Genomic DNA, 23,612 nt, shown 5'->3' on the forward strand with positions numbered 1-23,612 from the left:
CCATCCAAACCTCCTTAAAAGCAGCTCCCACACGAGGGCACAGCACGTAGGCCTGGGGTGATGACCAGCATCAAAGAAAGCAGCGTGGCTCCTCCACGTAGCAGATACGATGCTTCACTCTATTACACAATGAGAACACGGGAGGGAACCCAAAGCAAGGACTAAACTCTTCGGAGCTTTCACTCGCCCCAGCCTCCAAGAAGCTCCAGACTCCAGCGGCACCTCAACCCCTCCGCCTTCTTCCTCCCTTGGCCCCGCCCAGTCTCCTCCCCCTCTGCCCGCCTCCCTTTCAGATTTGCCGGGGACGGGAAATCGAAAGTGAAATAAGGAACTGGCTGCTACCAGCTCCTTATTTCACTTTCCTGGCTGCTCGAAAAGGTGAGTGAACTTGGCTAGACCGAGGTACCCCAGCTCTCCCTGGGGGACCTCTCTCCCCTGCCCCGGGTCTGAAAAGCCTCATCCAAGCCGTCCCCACCCCTAGAAACTTCGATCTCAGGTTTTCTTTCGCGATAGGTCTTCCTCAACCCTAACCCAGCAGTTCTTCCCCTGCAGGCTGGGAGGAGGCTGGGCTGTAAACCTGACTGGGATGTCCCCTGGAAGGAGCTCGGATTGCCCTGCTTCCGCCAACACCTGAGCTGGGAAGAAAGACCCAGGGAAACTGGGAGAACTAGGATGGCAACCTAGCTCGGGGGTGGTCCAGGGGAGCCCGGTGTGGGGGTAGGTCCGCGATCCCTGAGACTGCTGCTGCTGCTGCTAAGTCGCTTCAGTAGTGTCCGACTCTGTGAGACCCCATAGAAGGCAGCCCACCAGGCTCCCCTGTCCCTGGGATTCTCCAGGCAAGAATACTGGAGTGGGTTGCCATTTCCTTCTCCAATGCATGAAGGTGAAAAGTGAAAGTGAAGTCGCTCAGTCCTGTCCGACTCTGAGCGACTCCACGGACTGCAGCCTACCGGCCTCCTCCGTCCATGGGATTTTCCAGGCAAGAGTACTGGAGTGGGGTGCCATCGCCTTCTCCGATCCCTGAGATTGCTATCCCCAAAAGGCTCCCTCTGCAGGTGAGAGACAGGGTTGCTTAGGATATTAGAAAACTATGGGTATATGCCCTAGAAGAAACAAAGGCGGTGCCAGGTTCAGAGTGGCTGAGAGAAGAGCCCAGGAAGTTCTTAATAAACCACACGCTTCTGTGTGTATGCACATACATATATATACACACATATACATATGCGTATGTGTGTGTGCTCAGTCGTGTCTGACTTTTGCGACCCCATGGACTGTATGTAGGCCACTAGGCTCCTCTGTCCATGGGATTTCCCAGGTAAGATACTGAAGTGGGTTGCTATTTCCTTCTCCAGGGGATCTTCCCAACTCAGGGATCAAACCTGCTGTCTCCAGTGTCTCCTGCATTAGCAGGTGGATTCTTTACCACTTGCACCACCTAGGAAGCCCATGTACTTAATATGGATATCCTTATAAGAATATATAAGAATAAATATAAATATTCTTATATATATTCATGTTACCGATAATTAGATAGATACCAATAACTCCTGCCTATTGCAAAGATTGATGAGAATGTATGTGAAGCACGTAGCACCTGACACATGGAAGGAGCACAGTCAATGGTCACTACTGTTAAGATTAGCTTCTCAACAGAGTGGAAGACCAGTGGCCTGAGTCAGAAGATCAATAAGTAAAGCCTGGACTCTGAGGGGTTAAGCGGAGATGAACATGATGAAAGTCGAATTGTAAGCAGCTGTCTCTCAGGTTCTCAACAATTTTTGCTCTCTTGGGGACTCAGTGTCCCCTTCTGTCTGACTGGATCAGTGACCCAGACTCTGGAAGAGGAGTGCTTGCTATTCAGGTTGAGGTCCTTGTCTTTTCTTGTTTTCACTCCCTCCAGTTCACCCTCTCTCCTGGTTCCCTTTTCTCACCTGGCTCTTCTCTTCCCTCCCTTTCCTCTTCTCCTCCCCTCACCGCAAGATCTCCCCAGCACTACTGAAGAGGAGCATCACCCCAATGGCCTCAGCCGTACCCTTGACAATGATGTGGGAGGAGGTCACGTGTTCTATCTGCCTGGATCCCATGGTGGAGCCTATGAGCATTGAATGTGGTCATAGCTTCTGCCAGGAGTGCATCTCTGAGGTCGGGAAAGAAGGGGGTAGCGTCTGTCCTGTGTGCCGACGCCACTTCCTGCTCCAGAATCTCCGGCCCAATCGACAGGTAGCCAACATGGTGGACAACCTTAGAAAAATCAGCCAGGGTGCCAAGGAGAGCCCACACGGGGAGCTGTGTGTGGTGCACAGAGAGAAAATTCACCTCTTCTGTGAGGAAGATGGGAAGGCCCTTTGCTGGGTGTGTTCCCAGTCCCAGAAACACCGTGATCATCCCATGGTCCCTATTGAGGAGGCTGCTCAGGAGTACCAGGTGAGGCCTCAGCACAGAGGCAGGAACAGGTAAAAAGGAGATGGGGGCCCTGTTGACGGCTTTGTTCCCCAGAGCTGGGAATGGGAGAGAGTTACCTGTGGGGCTGGAGAAAGGATAGAGGTCTCCTGCCTTCTACGTCTTATTTAAGGGGGAAATGGCAAGCTCAGAACACTTTTCTCATTCTCCTGGAGCAGGGATGTGCTATGGGAAAATGCTTTAAGAATCTTCTTCCCTTGTGGCCTCCTGCTTAATTAGGAACAAGCAGTTTGCCCCCACCCTTTGTACCCCAACCGTGTGGCCCTATTTTGTAAGAAATATCAGGCTTTTTCCAAAACCTTGCCATCCACAGACTTCCTACCCCAAACAGACTACAGTCCTTCCTTGTCCTCTGCACTCAGGCTCTTCTAAGAACCAGTATGATCTTCCCCCCACTTCACACCACTGCACCCTACTTCTTGACCTGACTGGGTATCATCTTGCTTTTGTTCTCTGCAGGAGAAGCTTCAGGTGGCACTAAATAAACTAAGACATAAGCAGGAGTTGGCTGAGAAGCTGGAATTGGACATTGCAATGAAGAAAGCATCCTGGAAGGCAAGAGTCATATCCTGAAGGGAATCTTAGATCCAAAGCCTGGGGAGGGTCCAGCTATGCCAGTCCCTATATCTCATTCCCCAAGAACCAGCTGCCCCATAGGTCTCTTGATGGAGGGGATTAAAAGAGTGTAGAGATCAAAAAGAGCTCCCAGTCAGATGGAGAGAGAGTCTTAGGAGAAGGTGCTGAGGGACAAGATACACCCTAATGCTCCTGCTTCTTAAGCCCAGTCTCTGGAGATGATAGCACAGGGCCTCAGGGTCTGGGACAGAGGAATGCCAGGAGAGATGCCCAATGTCAAGAAATGACAAGTTGTCAAGAAATGACAGTGACTGTGAGGACCAGACTTAAGGGAACCATAAAGGCCTAAGATGGGCTTCCCTGGTGGCTCAGATGGTAAAGAATCTGCCTGCAGTATTGGAGACCCAGGTTCAATCCCTGGATTGGGAAGATCCCCTGAAGAAGGGAATGGCTACCCACTCCAGTATTCTTGCCTGGAGAATCCCATGGACAAAGGAGCCTGGCGGGCTACAGCCCATAGAGTCACAAAGAGTTGGACACGACTAAGCAACTAACACTTTCACTTTCAAAGGCCTAAGATAGGAAAACCAGTCTGACCAGGTAGCTACTTGACCATGTCCAGCTCACTGGTCCAAAATGTAATGGAGAGCTAAAGCTTGTTCCACCCCAGGGATTAGGAGGTGGGGTGGGTCAGGGACTAGAAAGGAGCAGAAGGAGCTCATGGCCAAGAGATCCCAGAAGAGGAAGACTTGAGACCCAGAAAGCATAAGGCAGGCTGTGGTGGTATTGAGTGACCCTCCAGTTACAAGCAGGGGAGGGCAAGCATAGAATACCTCAAAGACTCCTTTTTCCCAAACTTAGGAACCAGGTTATAAGCCTGGCTTTGCAGGTTTGTTGGAGTAGGGCCAGGTGTTACTCGCTCAGTTACTAAGATATGAAGACAAAGAGGCACATTGAGGGAGCAGGGGTGACTTGAAGGAGGTTGAGGAAATCTCTGATACCACAGGCTGATGCAGCTGTGATAGGAGAGCAACTACGGTGCACCTCCCCACCGCACCCCACCAGTCCCATTCCCCTCAGGCCCAGAAGCCTCACCCACCTCCCTTCCCAGCAAAATTGTGTATGTGTGTATTCCCAGACAGAGCCAGAGTGGAGTAGGAGTAGATATAGATACTTCCATTCCCAAATCTTAGGGGATTATGATTAAAAACCACCTCTTTCTTTCCATTGACACCAAAGGGGAAGGTTGAGGCGCACAAATTAAGAATTCATGAAGAGTTTGTAAGGCAGAAAAACTTCCTGGCCGAAGAGGAGCAGAAACAACTCCAGAAGCTAGAGGAGGAGGAGAGGCAACAGCTGAGAACCCTGGGGGACACAGAGGCTAGGCTGGCCCAGCAGATCCAGGCCCTGCAGGAGCTGATCGCAGAGCTGGAGAGGAGGAGGCGGGGCTCGGCGCTGGAGCTGCTGCAGGTGAGGCCTGAGGACAGCTCCTCTCTGAGATTCAGGGAGTAACTGAAAAAAAACAGTTTTTTGTGTTCTCTGCCTCTTCAGGGCACACAGAAACTTGGTCCCTGGCATTTTCTTAAATAAACTGGAATTCAGATCTATGAGTGGTTTGCATTCAAAGCCTAGAAAGGTACAAATTAGAAAGGAATATTCCATGCAGTAATGAAAAGAAATGGACATCTCTAGTAAGTGTCTGTTCTAACACACAATCAGATTCATGATCTTGAGAACGTACCTTAATCTTTCTGAGGATCAGGTTTCTCCTATGTTAAATGGATATTATAAAATTACATATCTCAGGGCCCCAACCTTGCCACCAATTCCTTCCATAACTCTAAATTAAGTCATTTTCTTTTCCTAGACCTAATTTCTCCATTTGTAAACAAGGGCAGCAGGGAATAGGCTAAATGACAAGCAGTTCCCCAGGCTTTTTAGTTATAAATGTAACATGTTTACACTTCCATGAGCTATATATGTATAACTGTATCACTCTGCCATATACCTGAAACATTGTCAATCAACTGTAGTTCAATTTTATAAAAAGAAAAAAAAAAAGAGGCAGAGAACACAAGGGAACTGTTCTTGGGAGAACCCCATGGGGTCTGCTCGATTTCAGTACATAAATATAAAATGCTTAGAACAGTGCCTGGCACACAGTATGTGGTTGCATAAATATTATTTAATTTTATTATCATTTATGTTATAAAATACCTACTGAATACCTGCCTCTGAGGAGGCCTTAAAAATAGCTGAGAAAAGAAGAGAAGCAAAAGGCAAAGGAGAAAAGGAACGGAGTTTCAAAGAATAGCAAGGAAAGAGAGATAAGAAATAAGAGATAATAAAGCTTTCCTCAGTGATCAATGCAAAGAAATAGAGGAAAACAATAAAACTGGAAAGACTAGAGATCTTCAAGAAAATTAGAGATACCAAGGGAACATTTCATGCAAAGTGAAAGTGAAAGTGAAAGTCACTCAGTCGTGCCCAACTCTTTGCAACCCCATGGACTATTCAGTCCGTGGAATTCTCCAGGCCAGAATACTGGAGTGGGTAGCCTTTCCCTTCTATAGGGGATCTTCACAACCCAGGGATCGAACCCAGGTCTCCCACATTGCAAGTGGATTCTTTACCAGCTGAGCCACAAGGGAAGCCCAAGATGGGCACAATAAAGGACAGAAACAGTATGGACCTAACAGAAGCAGAAGATATTAAAAAGAGGTGGCAAGAATACACAGAAGAACTATGCAAAAAAGATCTTTATGACCCAGATAACCACAATGGTGTGATCACTCACCTAGAGCCAGACACCCTGGAATGCGAAGTCAAGTGGGCCTTATGAAGCATCACTACAAACAAAGCTAGCAAAGGTGATGGAATTCCAGTTGAGCTATTTCAAATCCTAAAAGATGATGCTGTGAAAATGGTTTACTCAATATGCCAGCAAATTTGGAAAACTCAGCAGTGACCACAGAACTACAAAATGTCAGTTTTCGTTCCAATTCCTAAAAAACACAATGCCAAAGAATGCTCAAACTACGACACAATCACACACATCTCACACACTAGCAAAGTAATACTTAAAATTCTCCAAGCCAGGCTTCAACAGTATGTGAACCATGAACTTGCAGATGTTCAAGCTGGATTTAGAAAAGGCACAGGAACTAGAGATCAAATTGCCATCATCCATTGGATCATCAAAAAGGCAAGAGAGTTCCAGAAAAACATCTACCTCTGCTTTATTGACTATGCCAAAGTCTTTGTGTAAATCACAATAAACTGTGGAAAATTCTTAAAGATATGGGAATACCAGACCACTTGACCTGCCTCCTGAGAAATCTGTATGCAGGTCAAGAAGCAACAGTTAGAACTGGACATGGGACAACAGACTGGTTCCAAATCAGGAAAGGAGTACATCAAGGCTGTATATTGTCACCCTGTTTATTTAATTTATATGCAGAATACATCATTCAAAATGCCAGGCTGGATGAAGCACAAGCTGGAATCAATTGCCAGGAGAAATATCAGTAACCTCAGATCCATATATGATACCACCCTTATAGCAGAAAGTGAAGAACTAAAGAGCCTCTTGATGAAAGTGAAAGAGGAGAGTGAAAAAGTTGGCTTAAAGCTCAACATTCAGAAAATTAAGATCATGGCATCCGGTCCCATCACTTCATGGCAAATAGATGTGGAAACAGTGGCAGACTTTATTTTGGGGGGCTCCAAAATCACTGCAGATAGTGACTACACCATGAAATTAAAAGATGCTTGCCCCTTGGAAGAAAAGTTATGACCAACCTAGACAACATATTAAAAAGCAGAGACATTACTTTGCCAACAAAGGTCTGTCTAGTCAAACCTATGGTTTTTCCATTAGTCATGTATGGATGTGAGAGTTGGACCATAAAGAAAGCTGAGCACCTAAGAATTGACGCTTTTGAACTGTGGTGTTGAAGAAGACTCTTGAGAGTCCCTTGGACAACAAGGAGATCCAACCAGTCCATCCTAAAGAAAATCAGTCCAAATATTCATTGGAAGGACTGATGCTGAAGCTGAAACTCCAGTACTTTCTCCACTTGATGTGAAGAACTGACTCATTTGAAAAGACCCTGATGCTGGGAAAGATTGAAGGCAGGAGGAGAAAGGGAGGAGGGGATGACAGAGGATGAGATGGTTGGATGGCATCACTGACTCAATGGACATGAGTTTGAGAAATCTCTGGGAGTTGGTGATGGACAGGAAAGCCTGACATGCTGCAGTCCATGGGGTCTTAAAAAGTCGGACACGATTGAGTGACTGAACTGAGTGACTGACCTACTGAATATAAAAACAGTAGGTTGGAAATGACAAAATGAAGCTAAAAGTAAAATAACTGAGAAAATAAAATTAAACCTTGTGCATGTTATTTTGCTCTCCCAGGAAAATAAGGACAAAGAAATGAGAATTTTAGAGAAATATTAAAATATGACTTTGTTTCTCCCTTATTTGGCCTAAGCCAGTGTTCTCATTTGGTATTACAGCTTTGATGTATATGCTAATTGCACAGATTATTGAGTTATATAGCCATCCTTGTCATTTTGCTTTTTCTATGCCTGTTTACTAATCTTTAAATGGAATATAAGTAACAGTACTTACCTAATAGGAGCTTATAAATAATTAAACAAGTTATACAAAAAAAAAAAAAAAAATCTGTTCTAAGCAATAGTAGCCATGTGTTGTTACTGCTACTTTTCCTAATTTTTGTTTTTTGTTGTTCAGTCACTAAGTTGTATCTGACTCTTAACGATTCCATGAACTGTAGCACACCAGGCTTCCCAAAGTTTGCTCAGATTCATATCCATTGAGTCAGCAATACTATCTAACCATGTCATCCTCTGCATCCCTCTTCTCTTTTTGCCTTCAATCTTTCCCAGCATCAGGGTCTCTTCCAATGAGTCGGCTCTTCGCATCAGGTCGCCAAAGTATTGGAGCTTCAGCATCAGTCCTTCCAATGAATATTCAAGATTGATTTTCTTTCGAATTGACTGATTTGATCTCCTTGCAGTCCAAAGAACTCTGAAGAGTCTTCTTCAGCAACACAATTCTAATTTATTTCATAATACTATAAATAACTGAAAATTCTTAAGTAGCACATAAAATTGTCGGCATTCAGTCCCTCATGACAATGCAATGAAGTGGCTGCTACTATTATTACCCCTATTTCATAGATGAGAGAACTTAAGGTGCAAAGAAGTTAAAAGATTTAGTGATAGACTGAAGCTAAGAAACTTAAACAAGTTCACCTGAATAAGAGGTATTATCACCTGAGTAAGAGGTATTAAGTAGAACACACATCAATAAATTTATTTTTTAAAGTTTTTTTTGTTTTTTTTTTTAAATAAATTCACTGATGTGTGTTCTACTTAAAAATCATCTCACACCCAGCAATGATGAGCTTGCCTCACTTTGGGAAACTTTGGACTACATGGTCTCAAAAGTCCCTCTGCTGTAGCATTCTGTGGTTCCTCTTTTCCCCATACCTTTTCACTGTCTCTTGGTCAGATACAGTCATGAAAAAATTTGTGTTCTCCAGTGTTCTAGCCTGGGGAATCCCAGGGACGGTGGAGCCTGGTGGGCTACCGTCTGTGGGGTCGCACAGAGTCTGACACAACTGAAGAGACTTAGCAGCAACAGCAGCAGCTTCCTCCCCCTGATTACAGGTCACACCCATGCTGGGTTTCTGCTTCCTCATCCATTTCAAGGTGGTCAGAGGCATTTTTCAGGCCTTTGTCCAGAGGCTTGGGGCAGAGCAGTGTTCTGTAGACCTCAGGGTGACATCGCTTTACCCACATGACTGAAGTCTCAGTTGTAAACCAGTGTCTCCAGAACTTACTGTCTGTTTCTTGTCTCCTCAGGAGGTGAAAAGTGTCCTGGAAAGGTAAGGAAAGGTTTTCTTCATTAGAGGAGGGGGCAGTATATATCTTAAAAAAGAGTTTTAGTTAGAAAACATGCATTGAAGTCTTCCCTATCCTCCTTCCTATTCTCAAAGATCCAGTCCTCCTTAAAATATGTTCTGGTCTCGGAAGGCTAATTAATGGACATCTCAGTTGGTGAATGTCAACCCACTCCAGTATTCTTGCCTGGAAAGTCCCACAGACAGAGGAGGCTGGCGGGCTACAGTCCCTGGGGTCACAAAGAGTTGGACACGACTAAGAAACTGAACACACACAGTTGGTGAGATGCCTGAAGTAACTGGCATGTCATATCTTCACAAAGTGAAATAACAGACAGGGAAGTTGAGTTTACAGCCTGCTGGGACTCTTTTAAAAAGTATATTACTGGTTTCAAACCTCTCTAAAAGAGCCATGGGTAAGACCCACAGCATGGGCAAGACTCCTTGAGGTTCCTCATGGAGGTGATTCAGCCTGTATCAGACACCTTGAGTTATGAAGTGAAACAGAAGGTACTTGTGTAATGACCTAAGACCCGGAGAGACATACAGGCTGGCCAGATGACACAGATGCTCATGTAGTCATCAAGGCTTAGATAGAAACAAAATCCTACCTACTTTTGCCCTCCGTCCCTAACACAGATCCTAACACAGATTGTTGTAGTTGTTGTTGTTTAGTTGCTGAGTTGTGTCCAGGCTTCCCTGGTGGGTCAGATGGCAAAGAATCCGTCTGCAATGCGGGAGACCTGGGTTCAATCCCTGGGTTGGGAAGATCCCCTGGAGAAGGGAATAGCTACCCACTCCAGTAATTTTGCCTGGAGATTTCCAAGGACAGAGGAGCCTGGCAGGCTACAGTCCATGGGGTCACAAAGAGTTGGACATGACAGCTTTCACTTCACTGTGTCCAACTCTTTGCAACCCCATGGACTGTAGCCCCAGGCTCTTCTGCCCATGGGATTTCCCATACAAGAATACTGGAATGGGTTGCCATTTCCTTCTCCAGGGAATCTTTCTGACCCAAGGGATTGAACCCATGTCTCCTGCATTGGGAAGTGGATTCTTTACCAATGCATCACCTGGGAAGACCCCCTAACACAGGAGCTGTTTGCAAATTTGCATCAGATTAAATTATCAGTCATCCATAAAGGTGGTATAGCCATTGGATTTGGGCAGGATGAGGTAGGAGTTGGAGATAGGGTCTCTAATTCTTTTTCCCCCAGGAGTGAATCCTGGAACCTGAAGGAGTTGGATGTCGCCTCCACAGACCTGAGGAATGTATTCTATGTGCCCGGGATTAAGAAGATGCTGAGGACGTGTGGAGGTGAGCACCAAGGGTGTGGGACTGGCTTGCCAAGGGAGTGAAGGGGATAAGGAGGGTGCCCAGTGCATCCCTGGGTTGGAGAGAGATGGCAGGTTAGAGTAGGTGGGGCAGGTGCAGAAATAGGGAAGGTGGTTCCCTCAAAGGTCAGGGCAGGGGTCAGAGTTGGCCAGGGGTTATCTCCTCACACAGTGAGGCTCAGGGTCACCCCTTCATCCTCATCCCCCCACTGCTGGCACAGGGTTGCTGACTCTGCACAGTCTCCCAGCCTGACTGTGGCCCTCTCTCTGCAGTACACATCACCCTGGATCCACAGACAGCCAATCCGTGGCTCATCCTTTCGGAGAATCGGAGACAAGTGAGGCTTGCAAACACCCGGCAGGAAGTGCCTGAAAATGAGGAGAGATTTGATAGTTACCCCATGGTACTGGGTGCCCAGCGCTTTGACTCCGGGAAAGTTTACTGGGAGGTAGATGTGACGGGAAAGGAAGCCTGGGACCTGGGGGTTTGTAGAGACAATGTGCGGAGGAAGGGACAGTTTTTGCTCAACTCCGACACTGGCTTTTGGATAATCTGGCTATGGAACAAACAAAAATATGAGGCTGGCACCTGCCCCCAGACTCCCCTCCACCTTCAGGTGCCTCCAAACCGAATTGGGATCTTCCTAGATTATGAGGCCAGCACTGTCTCTTTCTACAACATCACTGACCACGCCTCCCTCATCTACACCTTCTCTGAATGTGCCTTTGCTGGACCCCTGCGGCCCTTCTTCAATCCTGGTTTCAATGATAGAGGAACAAACTCAGCCCCTCTGATCCTCTGTCCACTTAAGACAGGCTGGTAGGATCCAGATGATTCTCTCTGGACACAAGCAACCCCTCTGTTGGTTCCACTCCTCAGCCAGTGACCCTGTCTCATGTGCCCATGAACTCCAAACCACCTTTGTCTCTGCAGATGTGTCAGGATACCACAGGCAAACTGGCCCCAAGGTCACCCGCAGTCTGTGTCAAATGACCTACAGCACCAGGATTCCTGCCCTATGTTGCTTTATCATTCCCTCCATGAAATAAACTACTTGCATTTGGCCCCCAAACTCACCTGGATCAACTAAAGCATGTTTCTGCCTTCTTCATGTGACTTCAAGTTTTGCTTTTTCCTCTCCATCTCTAGGCTTTTGGTCCAATCTCTACTATGTATCTTGCAAAGTGAAAGTGAAGTCACTCAGTCATGTCTGACTCTTTGCAACCCCATGGACTGTAGCCTACCAGGCTCTTCTGTCCATGGGATTTTCTAGGCAAGAGTACTGGAGTGGGTTGCCATTTCCTTCTCCAGAGGATCTTCCCAACCCAGGGATCGAACCTGGGTCTCCCGCATTGTAGGCAGACACTTTACCATCTGAGCCACCAGGGAAGTCCCATGTATCTTGCAAAGGACTTCCTAAATAAATTGGTCTCAATCTATCCCATCATTCCTATCTTGTATACCTCGAGGATTATCTTCCCAACATACATCTGATCAAGAGTGGCTTCACAGTGCCTATAGGAAAACAGGCATTAACAGGCATTAACTTTTTAAATGAAGGCTGAATTATGCATGTCTTAGGTTGCCATGTTAAATATCTAACCAGCTATGATCCCTCATTTCCCCTGTTATCTCCCAACCACATCTTGTTGATAGTGGTGTTGGTTAAAGAACATATCAACATAAATGGCCAATGTGATAATTTTTTGATAGAACAACTTGCCTAGGCTATAAGCCCCCAGGTTTTCAATCAAACACTAATCCAGATTGTTGCTATGAAGATATTTTTGTAGATGTCATCAAAGTCCATAATGATTTGACTTTAAATAAGGGACATTGTCCTAGATAAGCTGGGTGGGCCTAATGTTCAATCAGGTGGAAGTCTAAGGGCGGATCTGAGGCTCCTATGAAGAAGATAGTGCACTTGTGAATAGCAGCTTCAACTCATGCCCAAGAGTCTGAACTTCACCTTCCTCGATAATCTGCCCTGTGGATTTTATGACTTGTCTTGCCAGCCCTCCCAGATGTATAAGTGAATTTCTTATCATAAGCAAGTCTCGTAATATTTATTTCCTGTTCTCCTCCAGTTGAACCCTAACTGGTGTGAAGGCCAGGAAGGAGGTAACAGCATCACCTGATTTCAGCACACACTTTTCTTGAGTTTAAACTTTTTAAGTTGGCCCAATGAAGCTCTACATGTGAACATCAGTAGGCTGCCTGAGAGCCACTGTCCTTCCAGGAAATGTGATTCCTTATCTAAAATAGAATCTCAGATTGCCCTTAGCACATATGCTAAATATTTCATGAAAAACTTAGATACTACACAAAGATGTCAGTGACCTTAAAAAAAGCTGTTGTTTTTAGGTCTGTCTTAATACTGGACTGAAAGAAGGTACTTTGATGGAAAGATAGCAACAACAGAATCCTCAGGCAAGAGACATCACAGAGCTAACTCAATTAAGTTGCCAAAGGTGACCAATGCTTTGGTTGATACACTAGAGAGAATATGGAGAATTCAATTCATCATGAATGGGATGTGCTGGGGGAGGGTTGGATTCTGTATATCCAACATGGGTCAAAGAAATATTTTTTATTAGAAGGGTAGATTATGAAATCAGCTTTTCTACTTCTCTGCTTTGGGGGTGGCCAATGTAATTGATGATGGGTTTTTCCCCCCTTCAGTTGATATGCTGATGTGAGGACACTGCCATAATGATATAAACTTAAATAAATTTTTATTTCTCAAAATCTGAATACCTTGGCATATTGGGTTATCCTGATGTTTGCAGATATATTACACAGATGACATACTGCCATCCCCTGCATCTCCACCAAAAAAGAATTAAATAGAGGTTTCATAGTATCTCAACTTTTATCCCCACCAATAATTAGTAATAAGTGATCCAGGTACACTCCAGCATATCACACATAAGATTATCATACTAAGTGAAGTAAGCCAGAAAAAGACAAGTATCATATGATAACACTTATATGTGATATATTTAAAAAATGATATAAATGACCTCATATATGAAACAGAAATAGACCCACAGATATAGAAAACAAACATGGTTATTAAAGGGGAAAAGGGGGTTGGAAGAGATAAATTAGGAGTTTGGGATTAACATATATACACTACTTTATATAAAATACATAACTGAGAACCTACTGTATAACACAGAAAACTATACTCAATATTTTGTATTAACTTATAAGGGAAAAGAATTTGAAAAAGATTAGATACATGTGCATGTATAATTGAATCACTTTGCCATTCACCTGAAACTAACACAGCACTGTAAATCAACTATGCTTCAAAAAATTTTTTTTTAATTCTCTTGAGAAATGAGTAATTAGCCTCCAATTAAAATAATAAATTTATATTAAAAAAAAGAAAAAACAAACAAAAAAAAAAAGAAATGAGAGCTTTACCAGCAACAATTCTAATTTTGATTAATATTATCCTTTACAACTCAAATAATGTCTCTTGACTTTTTGATCTCCTATGATACCACAACTTCCTTTTGAAATATTGATAGAAGAAGCAGAAATTATTATAGCAAAGTTTTAAAGATAAACAAGCTAAGACAGGAAGACGTTAAAAATCTGTCCAGTGCTTACTCTTTGTCAATATTCAAAATCCTATTTATACTTTAAATTTTGGGTTCTATCACAGCCATATGATAAAAGCATGATCAAGAAATTTAAAGATTATGGTGCCCCTCACTTATTTATGAAAATATTTTATATTAAAACATTTCTTAAGATCAAATCAGCAAATTTCAAGTATATAATACCATGTTTTAAACTATAGTCACCATACTATACATTAGATCCCCAAACTGAAAGTTTGTACCCTTCAAGCAATATCTCCATTTCCCCTACCCCTGTGCCTCTTGAAACCACCATTCTACTCTCTACTTCTGTGAGTTCAATTTTTTTTTTTGATTCTCCATGTAAGAGAAATCATACTGTTTTTGTCTTTCTTTTTCTGGCTTATTTCATTTAGCATTGCATGCAGATCCTTTACCATCTGAGCCACAAGGGAAGCCCTAGTATAAGGTACTCCAGGTTTATTCATGTTGTCGAAAGTAGTAAGATTTCCTTATTTTTATGATTGAATAATATTCCATTGTGTGTATGTACCACATTTTTCTCTTTTTTTCTCCCATCTTTATTGAGATATAACATTTTGTAAGTTTAAGGTGCACAATGTAATGATTTAATACACACATATATAGCACAATTATTACAGTAAACTTTGTTAATACATCTATCACCTCATATAGTTGTATTTGTATTAATATATGTTTGTGGTGAGAACTTTTAAAGTCTACTCTCTTAGCAACTTTCAAATATGCAATGAAGTATTATTAACTATAGTCATCATGCTATATGTTACATCCTCATAAAATACTCATCTTAATACTGAAACTTTGTACCCTTGACAACTTTTACCCATTTACCCTACCCACAGACCCTCACCTCAGGCAACTACCAATCTTTTCCCTGTTTCTATGAGTTTCTTTTTAATTCCACTTATAAATGAGATCATACAGTATTTATCTTTAGCTTATTTCATTTAGTTCAATATTTTCAAGGTTCACCCACGTTGTAACAGATGGCAAGGTTTCTTTCTTTTTATGGCTGGATAACATAAGTGTGTGTGTGTGTGTGTGTGTGTGTGTGTGTAATATTTTATCTATCGATTCATTTTTCAATGGACATTTAGGTTGTCTCTATGCCTTAGCTATTGTAAATAATGCTTCAGTGAACATGGGAATGGATATATTTCTTTGAGATACCGATTTTGTTTTCAAATACACAGAAGTGCAATTTCTGAATCATATGATAATTCTACTTTTAATTTTTTAAGGAACATCTGTACTGTTTCCATATTGGTTCCACAAATTTACATTCCCATCAACACCACACAATGGTTCCCCTTTCTCCATATCCTTGCCAGCATTTTTCATCTCTTAACTTTTTTATAATATCCATTCTAACGGGTTGGGGGTGATGCCTCATTGTGGTTTTAACTCACATTTCCCCGGTGATGTTGAGACTCTCTACATGTTCCTATTGACGGTTTGTATGTCTTCTTCAAAAAATGTGTAATCAGGTCTTTGCCTATTATTTAGTCAGGTTATTTCTTTTTGATTGTGTGTGTGTGTTATTTTGCTATTGAGTTTTGCTAACTGAGTTTCTTTTTTTTTTTTTTTTAATTTTATTTAACTTCACAATATTGTATTGGTTTTGCCATATATCAAAATGAATCTGCCACAGGTATACATGTGTTCCCCATCCTGAACCCTCCTCCCTCCTCCCTCCTCCCTCCCTACACCATCCCTCTGGGTCGTCCCAGTGCACCAGCCCCAAGCATCCAGTATCGTGCATCGAACCTGGACTGCCAACTCGTTTCATATATGATATTATACATATTTCAATGCCATTCTCCCAAATCATCCCACCCTCTCCCTCTCCCACAGAGTCCAAAAGACTGTTCTATACATCAGTGTCTCTTTTGCTGTCTCGTATACAGGATTATTGTTACCATCTTTTTAAATTCCATATATATGCGTTAGTATACTGTATTGGTGTTTTTCTTTCTGGCTTACTTCACTCTGTATAATAGGCTCCAGTTTCATCCACCTCATTAGAACTGATTCAAATGTATTCATTTTAATGGCTGAGTAATACTCCATTGTGTATATGTACCACTGCTTTCTTATCCATTCATCTGCTGATGGACATCTAGGTTGCTTCCATGTCCTGGCTATTATAAACAGTGCTGCGATGAACATTGGGGTACATGTGTCTCTTTCAATTCTGGTTTCCTCTGTGTGTATGCCCAGCAGTGGGATTGCTGGATCATAAGGCAGTTCTATTTCCAGTTTTTTAAGGAATCTCCACACTGTTCTCCATAGTGGCTGTACTAGTTTGCATTCCCACCAACAGTGTAAGAGGGTTCCCTTTTCTCCACACCCTCTCCAGCATTTATTGTTTGTAGACTTTTGGATCGCAGCCATTCTGACTGGCATGAAATGGTACCTCATAGTGGTTTGATTTGCATTTCTCTGATAATGAGTAATGAGAAAATAGAAAGAGAAATTAAGGAAACAATTGCATTCACCATTGCAACGAAAAGAATAAAATTCTTAGGAATATATCTACCTAAAGAAACTAAAGACCTATATATAGAAAACTATAAAACACTGGTGAAAGAAATCAAAGAGGACACTAATAGATGGAGAAATATACCATGTTCATGGATTGGAAGAATCAATATAGTGAAAATGAGTATACTACCCAAAGCAATTTATAGATTCAATGCAATCCCTATCAAGCTACCAACAGTATTCTTCACAGAGCTAGAACAAATAATTTCACAATTTGTATGGAAATACAAAAAAACCTCGAATAGCCAAAGCTATCTTGAGAAAGAAGAATGGAACTGGAGGCATCAACCTGCCTGACTTCAGGCTCTACTACAAAGCCACAGTCATCAAGACAGTATTGTACTGGCACAGACAGAAATATAGATCAATGGAACAAAATAGAAAGCCCAGAGATAAATCCATGTACATATGGACACCTTATCTTTGACAAAGGAGGCAAGAATATACAATGGATTAAAGACAATCTCTTTAACAAGTGGTGCTGGGAAAACTGGTCAACCGCTTGTAAAAGAATGAAACTAGAGCACTTTCTAACACCATACACAAAAATAAACTCAAAATGGATTATAGATCTCAACGTAAGACCAGAAACTATAACACTCCTAGAGGAGAACATAGGCAAAACACTCTCCGACTTACCTCAGAGCAGGATCCTCTATGACCCACCTCCCAGAATATAGGAAATAAAAGCAAAAATAAACAAATGGGACCTAATTAAACTTAAAAGCTTCTGCACAACAAAGGAAACTATAAGCAAGGTGAAAAGACAGCCTTCAGAATGGGAGAAAATAATAGCAAATGAAGCAACTGACAAACAACTAATCTCAAAAATATACAAGCAACTCCTACAGCTCAATCCCAGAAAAATAAATGACCCAATCAAAAAATGGACCAAAGAACTAAATAGACATTTCTCCAAAGAAGACATACAGATGGCTAACAAACACATGAAAAGATGCTCAACATCACTCATTATCAGAGAAATGCTGAGTGTCATTAGTTCCTTATATATTTGGATATCAACCCCTTAGCAGATATATGGTTTGCAAATATTTTCCCCTATTTCATAGTTACCTTTTCATTTTACTGATTGTTTCCTTTGCTGTGCAGGAGCTTATGGGGTCTTCCCAGGTGGCTCAGTAGTAAAGAATTTGCCTGTCAATGCAGGAGACACAGGAGACGTGGGTTTGATCCCTGGGTCCGGACTATCCCCTAGAGGAGGAAATGGCAACCCATTCCAGTATTTTTGCCTGAAAAATCCCATTGACAAGAGGAACATGGTGGGCTACAGTCCATGGGGTCACAAAGAGTCAGACATGACTGAGCGCGCATGCAGGAGCTTTTCAGTTTGATATAGTCTTACTTCTTATTTTGTTTTTGTGTGATATCAAGAAAATCATTGCCAAGACCGGTGCCAAGAAGTTTTTCTCCATGTTTTCTTCTAAGATTTTTACAGTTTTGGGACTTAGAGTTAAGTCTTTAATTCACTTCAGGTTAACTTTTGTTTATGGTGTAAGGTAAGGGCCTAATTTCAATCTTTTGCATATGAATATCCAATTTTCCTAACACCATTTATTAAGAGATTGTCCTTTCCTCTTTGAGAATTCTTGACATCCTTGTCAAAGATTAACTGACCAATATACAAGGGTTTATTTCTGAGCTTTTTTTTTCTGTTCCACTGGTCCCATTTCTAATTCAGAATAAAAGTTTATTATATCTCAAGTGTATATATTATTAAATGAATACATATTCTGTCTAGATGTTTTAGTAGATAAGTTTATTATAGGAAATAATTCTCATTGTTTAATATGACTTAGTTTAGTTTTTATATTTCTGTTTTTCTTGGGCCCTATGTATACACTGAGAAGTCTCTAAGAGAATAAGCTAACTTCCCCAAGGTCAAACACATCACTTGTGGAAAATCCAGTACCCAAATCTAATTTTGATCCAACAGCTCATGCTCTTTCCTCAATACTACCCTTCTCAAGGTAACATAGCATTCTATCTTTCAAAATCACAACAAATTGTTTTGTTCACAGTCAACACAACCCTTACTTCATAAATCTCTACAAAGTAAGCAAAGGAATTGCAAGATCCTATGTTGATAATCATACCACCTGTCATACAAACTCAGCAGAGTTTCCACTGTGAAGACAAAGTACTAACCACACATTCTCGAATCTGCCTGGTCTTAACACCATAAATGATGGGGTTTAACATAGGAGGAGCTAACATGCAGACATTTGCAAGCAGAATGTGGATATAAGGAGGAACATGATGCTCAAACCGCTGGGCAATTATGGTAAAAATGCCAGGCAAGTAGAACATGGAAATGACACCAAGGTGGGAGCCACATGTGCCTAGGGCCTTTTGCAGAGCTCCTCGGGAGGGAAGCTGGAAGACTGCATTGAGGATGAAGATGTAGGAAACTAAGATGAGCAAAGCATCTACCACTACAGTAGAGAGAAGGACAGACAAACCATACCAGACATTAACACGAATATAAGCACAAGCAAATTTGGCAACAGCCATGTGCTCACAGTAGGTATGTGGTAGCATGTTGCTATGGCAGAAAGGCAGTCTTTTCACCAGGAACACATCTGGAAGGATCACAGAGAAACTCCTCAGGACCACAGCCAGACCAACCCTTATGATTACTGCACGACTGAGCACTGTGGTATAGCGCAATGGGTCACAGATGGCTACATAGCGGTCAAATGCCATGGCCAACAGAATTCCTGATTCAGCAATGAAGGTGGCATGGATGAAGAAGATTTGGGTGACACAACCATCAAGGGAAATCTCTCCAGCATGGAACCAGAATATGGCCAGGGCTTTGGGCACAGTGGTAGTGGACAGGATGAGGTCTGCCACACCCAGCATACAGAGGAAGAAGTACATGGGTTCATGGAGGCTGCGTTCAGTCATGATGATGAAGACAAGGAGGCTATTCCCTAGGACAGCAACAAGGTAGGAAAGAAGAAAGGGGAGGGAGATCCATGTGTGCTGGTCTTCCAGGCCAGGGATCCCCAGCAGAATGAAGAGTGAATGGCTGGGACTAGTGTGGTTGGGGGTTGCCATGCCCAGGATGAGTCATCTGGATGTTGGTGTATGGGATTTGGCAGTCATCTCTTTTCTCTTTCCAAAAAGGTGACTTGATCTGGAGTGGGGGAAATGGAAACAGATCACTTTTCTCTGGGTGAGAAGTGGAAATGGTCCTGGTTAGAAACCAGGAAACATGGGTTAAAAGTCCTTGCCATTCTATTCAACAGTTATGTTATCTTGGTAACATTACTTCCCTGCTCTGGGTCTCTCTTTTATTTGTCACTTTAAAACTAAAGTCAGGGAGAATGTAGATTAGATATTTGTAAGTGAGTTCTCCCAGCTCTAGAATGCCATAGACCTTAGCATCAGGTTGTTATAAACAGTTGAGAGCTGTGAATAACCCTGCATTTTCCACCTTATCAGAATGTGACCTACATCTCAAAAGGAAAATGGTAACTGAATTCATTATCAATTTAACAAACCTTACTGAACACATACCATGGCTCCTGGAGGACCTCCCTGAGAAAAGTCAGACAATTAAAATATCTATACAATACAGATAGTGTATAGGAAAAGTTAAACACAGGAGCTGTGGAAACATGGAAAGCTTCCTAGAAGTTCAGAAAAGCATTTCTAAAGGTGCCAATCTGAGCTGAACCTTGAAAAATAAACAAGAGTTTGCCAAGTAGTCATGTGAGGAGGAAGAACATGAACAAAGTCACAAAGATCTGAAAGGACAAGGAGTTTGTAGGGAAATTATAATGATTCAGGGTTACTATACCCTGGAGGATATGGCAGGAAATGATAGGAAATAATGTGAGGCAGTGAAGTAGGGGTCAACACACTGAGGGTTCTGGGTACTGATGTAAGGAGTTTAGGCTTTATGTTGAAGCAGGAAGAGCCACTGAAGGGTTTGCCGTAAGAGAGGGGCATGGTGAAGTTTGCATTTGAGGTCACTCTCTCTCTGGCTCTGCTGTGTAGGAAGGATGTGGAAGGGAGGAGGCAGGTTGGAAAACAGGGACCAGGGACAAGATCAACTGAGAGTATCTCTGCTCTAAGGGCTGCACGTGCATTTTCTCAATCAACATAACAGGAAATGACTGTAGTCATTTTCCCATTTTACTGATGGAGAGCAAACAGAGCTTAGAGAGATTTTCATCCCCCACCCTCCACCCGAGTTCACCTGGCTAGTAAATGGTGAAGCTAGGATTGGCTACCCACGGATGCTTTGAAAATCACACGAGATGCTTTGAAAATCACACAATGTCCACCTCACTCCACCTGGGTCCCCTTCATCAGGTGATTGCGATTTCCTGGTTCCTGGTTCAAGGAAAAAAATCTGTTACTTCCCTTAACCATTCTCATTCCGCAAGCTACAAATTTATATTTGAATTGTCTTCTCCCTCTTTCTCCTACTCAAGGCTCAGCTCTCCATCTGTGCACTGGACCCCAACCTTCTTTCCATCAATCTGTCACTCTGGTCATTTCAAACTCTCCCTCTCTGTTGACTCCTTCTCCTTGCTGTGTCTCTTCCCCCATTCATCTCTGTTTCACAAAAGCAGGGGTGTGCTCTCTCTTCATTTATCCCCTTACCACCCTCCCAATCTTTACCCCAGGCCATTTTGCTTATAACACCTGCCGAGGTCCAGCCCCGGCTGATCCAGGGTATTCGAAGGAGAGACGGCCTAGGCGACTATTTATTTATTTATTCATCAAAGATATAAAGAATAATAGAATGAGGATAGCTCAGTAGGAAAATTCAGTGGAGAAAAGAAGCTGAGTAGCTTGGTTTACGCGGAAAATCAATATAACCCGTGACACCAGGTTAGCTCTGACCACGGAGGCCGCAGGCACCCTCTCGAATAGCAGAAGGTGCCCCACCTTAGACACCTTCTCAAGTGGGTCTTAGAAGACCAGGCAAATAAATGGTCGCAGAGGATATCCACGCTTCAGATGGAGACTCAGCTGGAAGTTAAGGGGAAGAATGACATGGGGAGACCAAGCGTTGGTGAGCAAGGCCGGTAGCTTTATTTTCAACAGGGGCTTATATACCCTAAGTTACACATAGAGGATAATAGGGGATGCAAAGTCAGCAGTCTTTGATCCTTATCAAAAACCAGGGTTTCTTTCCTGCAAATTTATCGTATACAAATCGTTTAGGTGATTTACATCATCTTCTGGCCAGAAGGCTTATTAACATTTTATGACTCTTGACAAAGACTTATCAACAAAGACTTATTTTCCCTAAAAGTAATTATTTTAAGGTTTGGCACCATCTTCCGAAGATAAAATTGCATTCCTATAGGGCAGATGTGTAATGGGTTTACAACAAAGGAAAGAATTTATTACCTTAAGGGTCTAAAGTTACTAACACCAAGGCCACTACTTATTTTTTCTACATACCAACTATATTAATTAATACACATTCAAGGATACAATTCAGGGGATGTGAAAACTTGGCAGCAAGCATTGGCTCATCAATGAAATCTTTTACTAGTTTTATTCTGACAGTTTCTAACTCTCTGAGAGGCTCTAAGCTATTTGAATATCTTAAGCTTCCCCGTGCCTCTCGAGGCTGGGAGACTGTAAACAATCGTATGCATAGCTGTAGGAGTCCGGGTAAACTTGTCAGGCGAATTAGAGAGCGAGATGGTGGTGGGGGACAGCCCCCAGTAGTCAGAGGTGAGAGCACAAAGCAATAAAGTAGGCAGACTCTGTTTTTTGGGGGGTAGATGCTCGAGAATATCCAGGGGGACTCCTGAGGCTCGATCCCGCCTTTGCGTATGCTGAGCCTCCTTCCTCATGACCTTTGTCACGAATGGAATGCCTCACCGGCTCCCGGCAAACACCTAAAACTTCCTTTTCCTTTTTCAGTGCTTCTCATTGTGGTAAGTCACATATTATAAATCATACTATTTTAGCCATATCTGACTGCACGTTTCAGTGGCACTAAGTGCATCCACATTGCTGTTCAACTCTCATCATGATCCATCTCTGAATATTTTATCTTTCTAAACTGAAACTCTTCCTATTAAACACTAACTCCCCATTCCCTCCCCCACCACTCTTACCCCCAGCCCCTGGCATCTGCCAATGTTCTTTCTGAGAATTTTATTATCTAGGTACCTTGTATAAGTAGAATCAAACAGTACTTGTCTGCACCTAATGTATATTGGAATGCATTTTTTAAGGTTAACTTAATATTCCCTGTTAGTTCAGTTGGTAAAGAATCCACCTGCAATGCAGGAGACCACAGTTCAATTCCAGGTCAGAAAGATCCCCTGGAGAAGTGATAGTCTACCCACTCCAGTATTCTTAGGCTTCCCTTGTGACTCAGCTGGTAAAGAATCTGCCTGCAATGTGGGAGACCTGGGTTTGATCCCTGGGTCAGGAAGATCCCATGGAGAAGGGAAAGGCTAACCACTCCAGTATTCTGGCCTGGAGAATTCCATGGACTGTATAATCCATGGGGTTGCAAAGAGTCAGACATGACTGAGCGATTTGCACTTAAATATATGTCCTACAAACAGATTGCATCTCTTTTTTTTCCCCCTCTACTGTACAATAGGTTCTCATTAATTGTCTGTTTTGTGCATAGTGGTGTGTATATGTCAATTCCAATCTCGTACAGAATGAAGTAAGTCAGAAAGAGAAAAACAATATTGTATATTAATGCATATATGTGGAATCTAGAAAAATGGTACAGATGAACCTATCTGCAAACCAGAAATAGAGACATTAATATCATTAGTTAGACATTAGTATCATTAATACTTCTTTGATTATAGCAACCATTACTACTGTTAGATATATTTATTATTTCTAATTATTGTACAAAACCTATGGAATTGAAAGTATTACTAGTTCGTGCAAAAAGAAACTAATCTCAGATAAGCAACAGCCCAAAGTCAAACAACCTGTTAGAGGCTAAGCTGATATTTGAGTCCCAGATTATTAGAGTCAAACCTTCCATTAGTTTTAGAAACAGACATTTTTGTTTGTTGATTACCTAACCATTTGTCTTTGGCACCCTCTCCACTCCCTTCTCATTCTCTTATTTCTCCAGAATGTCTAAGACATG

General features: G+C 42.4%; 2 protein-coding genes and 1 non-coding gene across 4 annotated transcripts; 1 reads left to right on the forward strand and 2 right to left on the reverse strand.

Moving 5' to 3' along the window:
* The first annotated feature begins 266 nt into the window (after positions 1–266).
* Positions 267–13,061, forward strand: TRIM21 (tripartite motif containing 21). Of its 2 annotated transcripts, none has more exons than XM_019975629.2 (7): positions 267–378; positions 1,981–2,424; positions 2,920–3,015; positions 4,276–4,506; positions 8,934–8,956; positions 10,189–10,289; positions 10,580–13,061. In XM_019975629.2, the coding sequence occupies exons 2-7, from the start codon at positions 2,017–2,019 to the stop codon at positions 11,128–11,130; spliced, it is 1,410 nt and encodes a 469-aa protein (XP_019831188.1). In that variant the 5' UTR covers positions 267–378; positions 1,981–2,016; the 3' UTR covers positions 11,131–13,061. The 2 variants fall into 2 exon arrangements, with proteins under 2 accessions (XP_019831188.1, XP_019831187.1); XM_019975628.2 differs by lacking the exon at positions 267–378 and adding an exon at positions 387–1,055.
* TRNAC-ACA (transfer RNA cysteine (anticodon ACA)) lies at positions 11,625–11,696 on the reverse strand. Its single transcript has one exon. It is a non-coding gene; the product is annotated as a tRNA-Cys (tRNA).
* Positions 13,062–17,334: 4,273 nt separating the features above from the next.
* On the reverse strand, positions 17,335–19,906 carry LOC109569404 (olfactory receptor 52B4-like). The gene has a single exon (XM_019974751.2). It carries the CDS (start codon positions 19,565–19,567, stop codon positions 18,617–18,619), a length of 951 nt encoding a protein of 316 aa, XP_019830310.2. The 5' UTR covers positions 19,568–19,906; the 3' UTR covers positions 17,335–18,616.
* Between the last annotated feature and the right edge of the window lie 3,706 nt (positions 19,907–23,612).

The sequence above is a fragment of the Bos indicus genome, chromosome 15, assembly GCF_029378745.1.
Source record: "Bos indicus isolate NIAB-ARS_2022 breed Sahiwal x Tharparkar chromosome 15, NIAB-ARS_B.indTharparkar_mat_pri_1.0, whole genome shotgun sequence".
NCBI lineage: Eukaryota > Metazoa > Chordata > Mammalia > Artiodactyla > Bovidae > Bos > Bos indicus.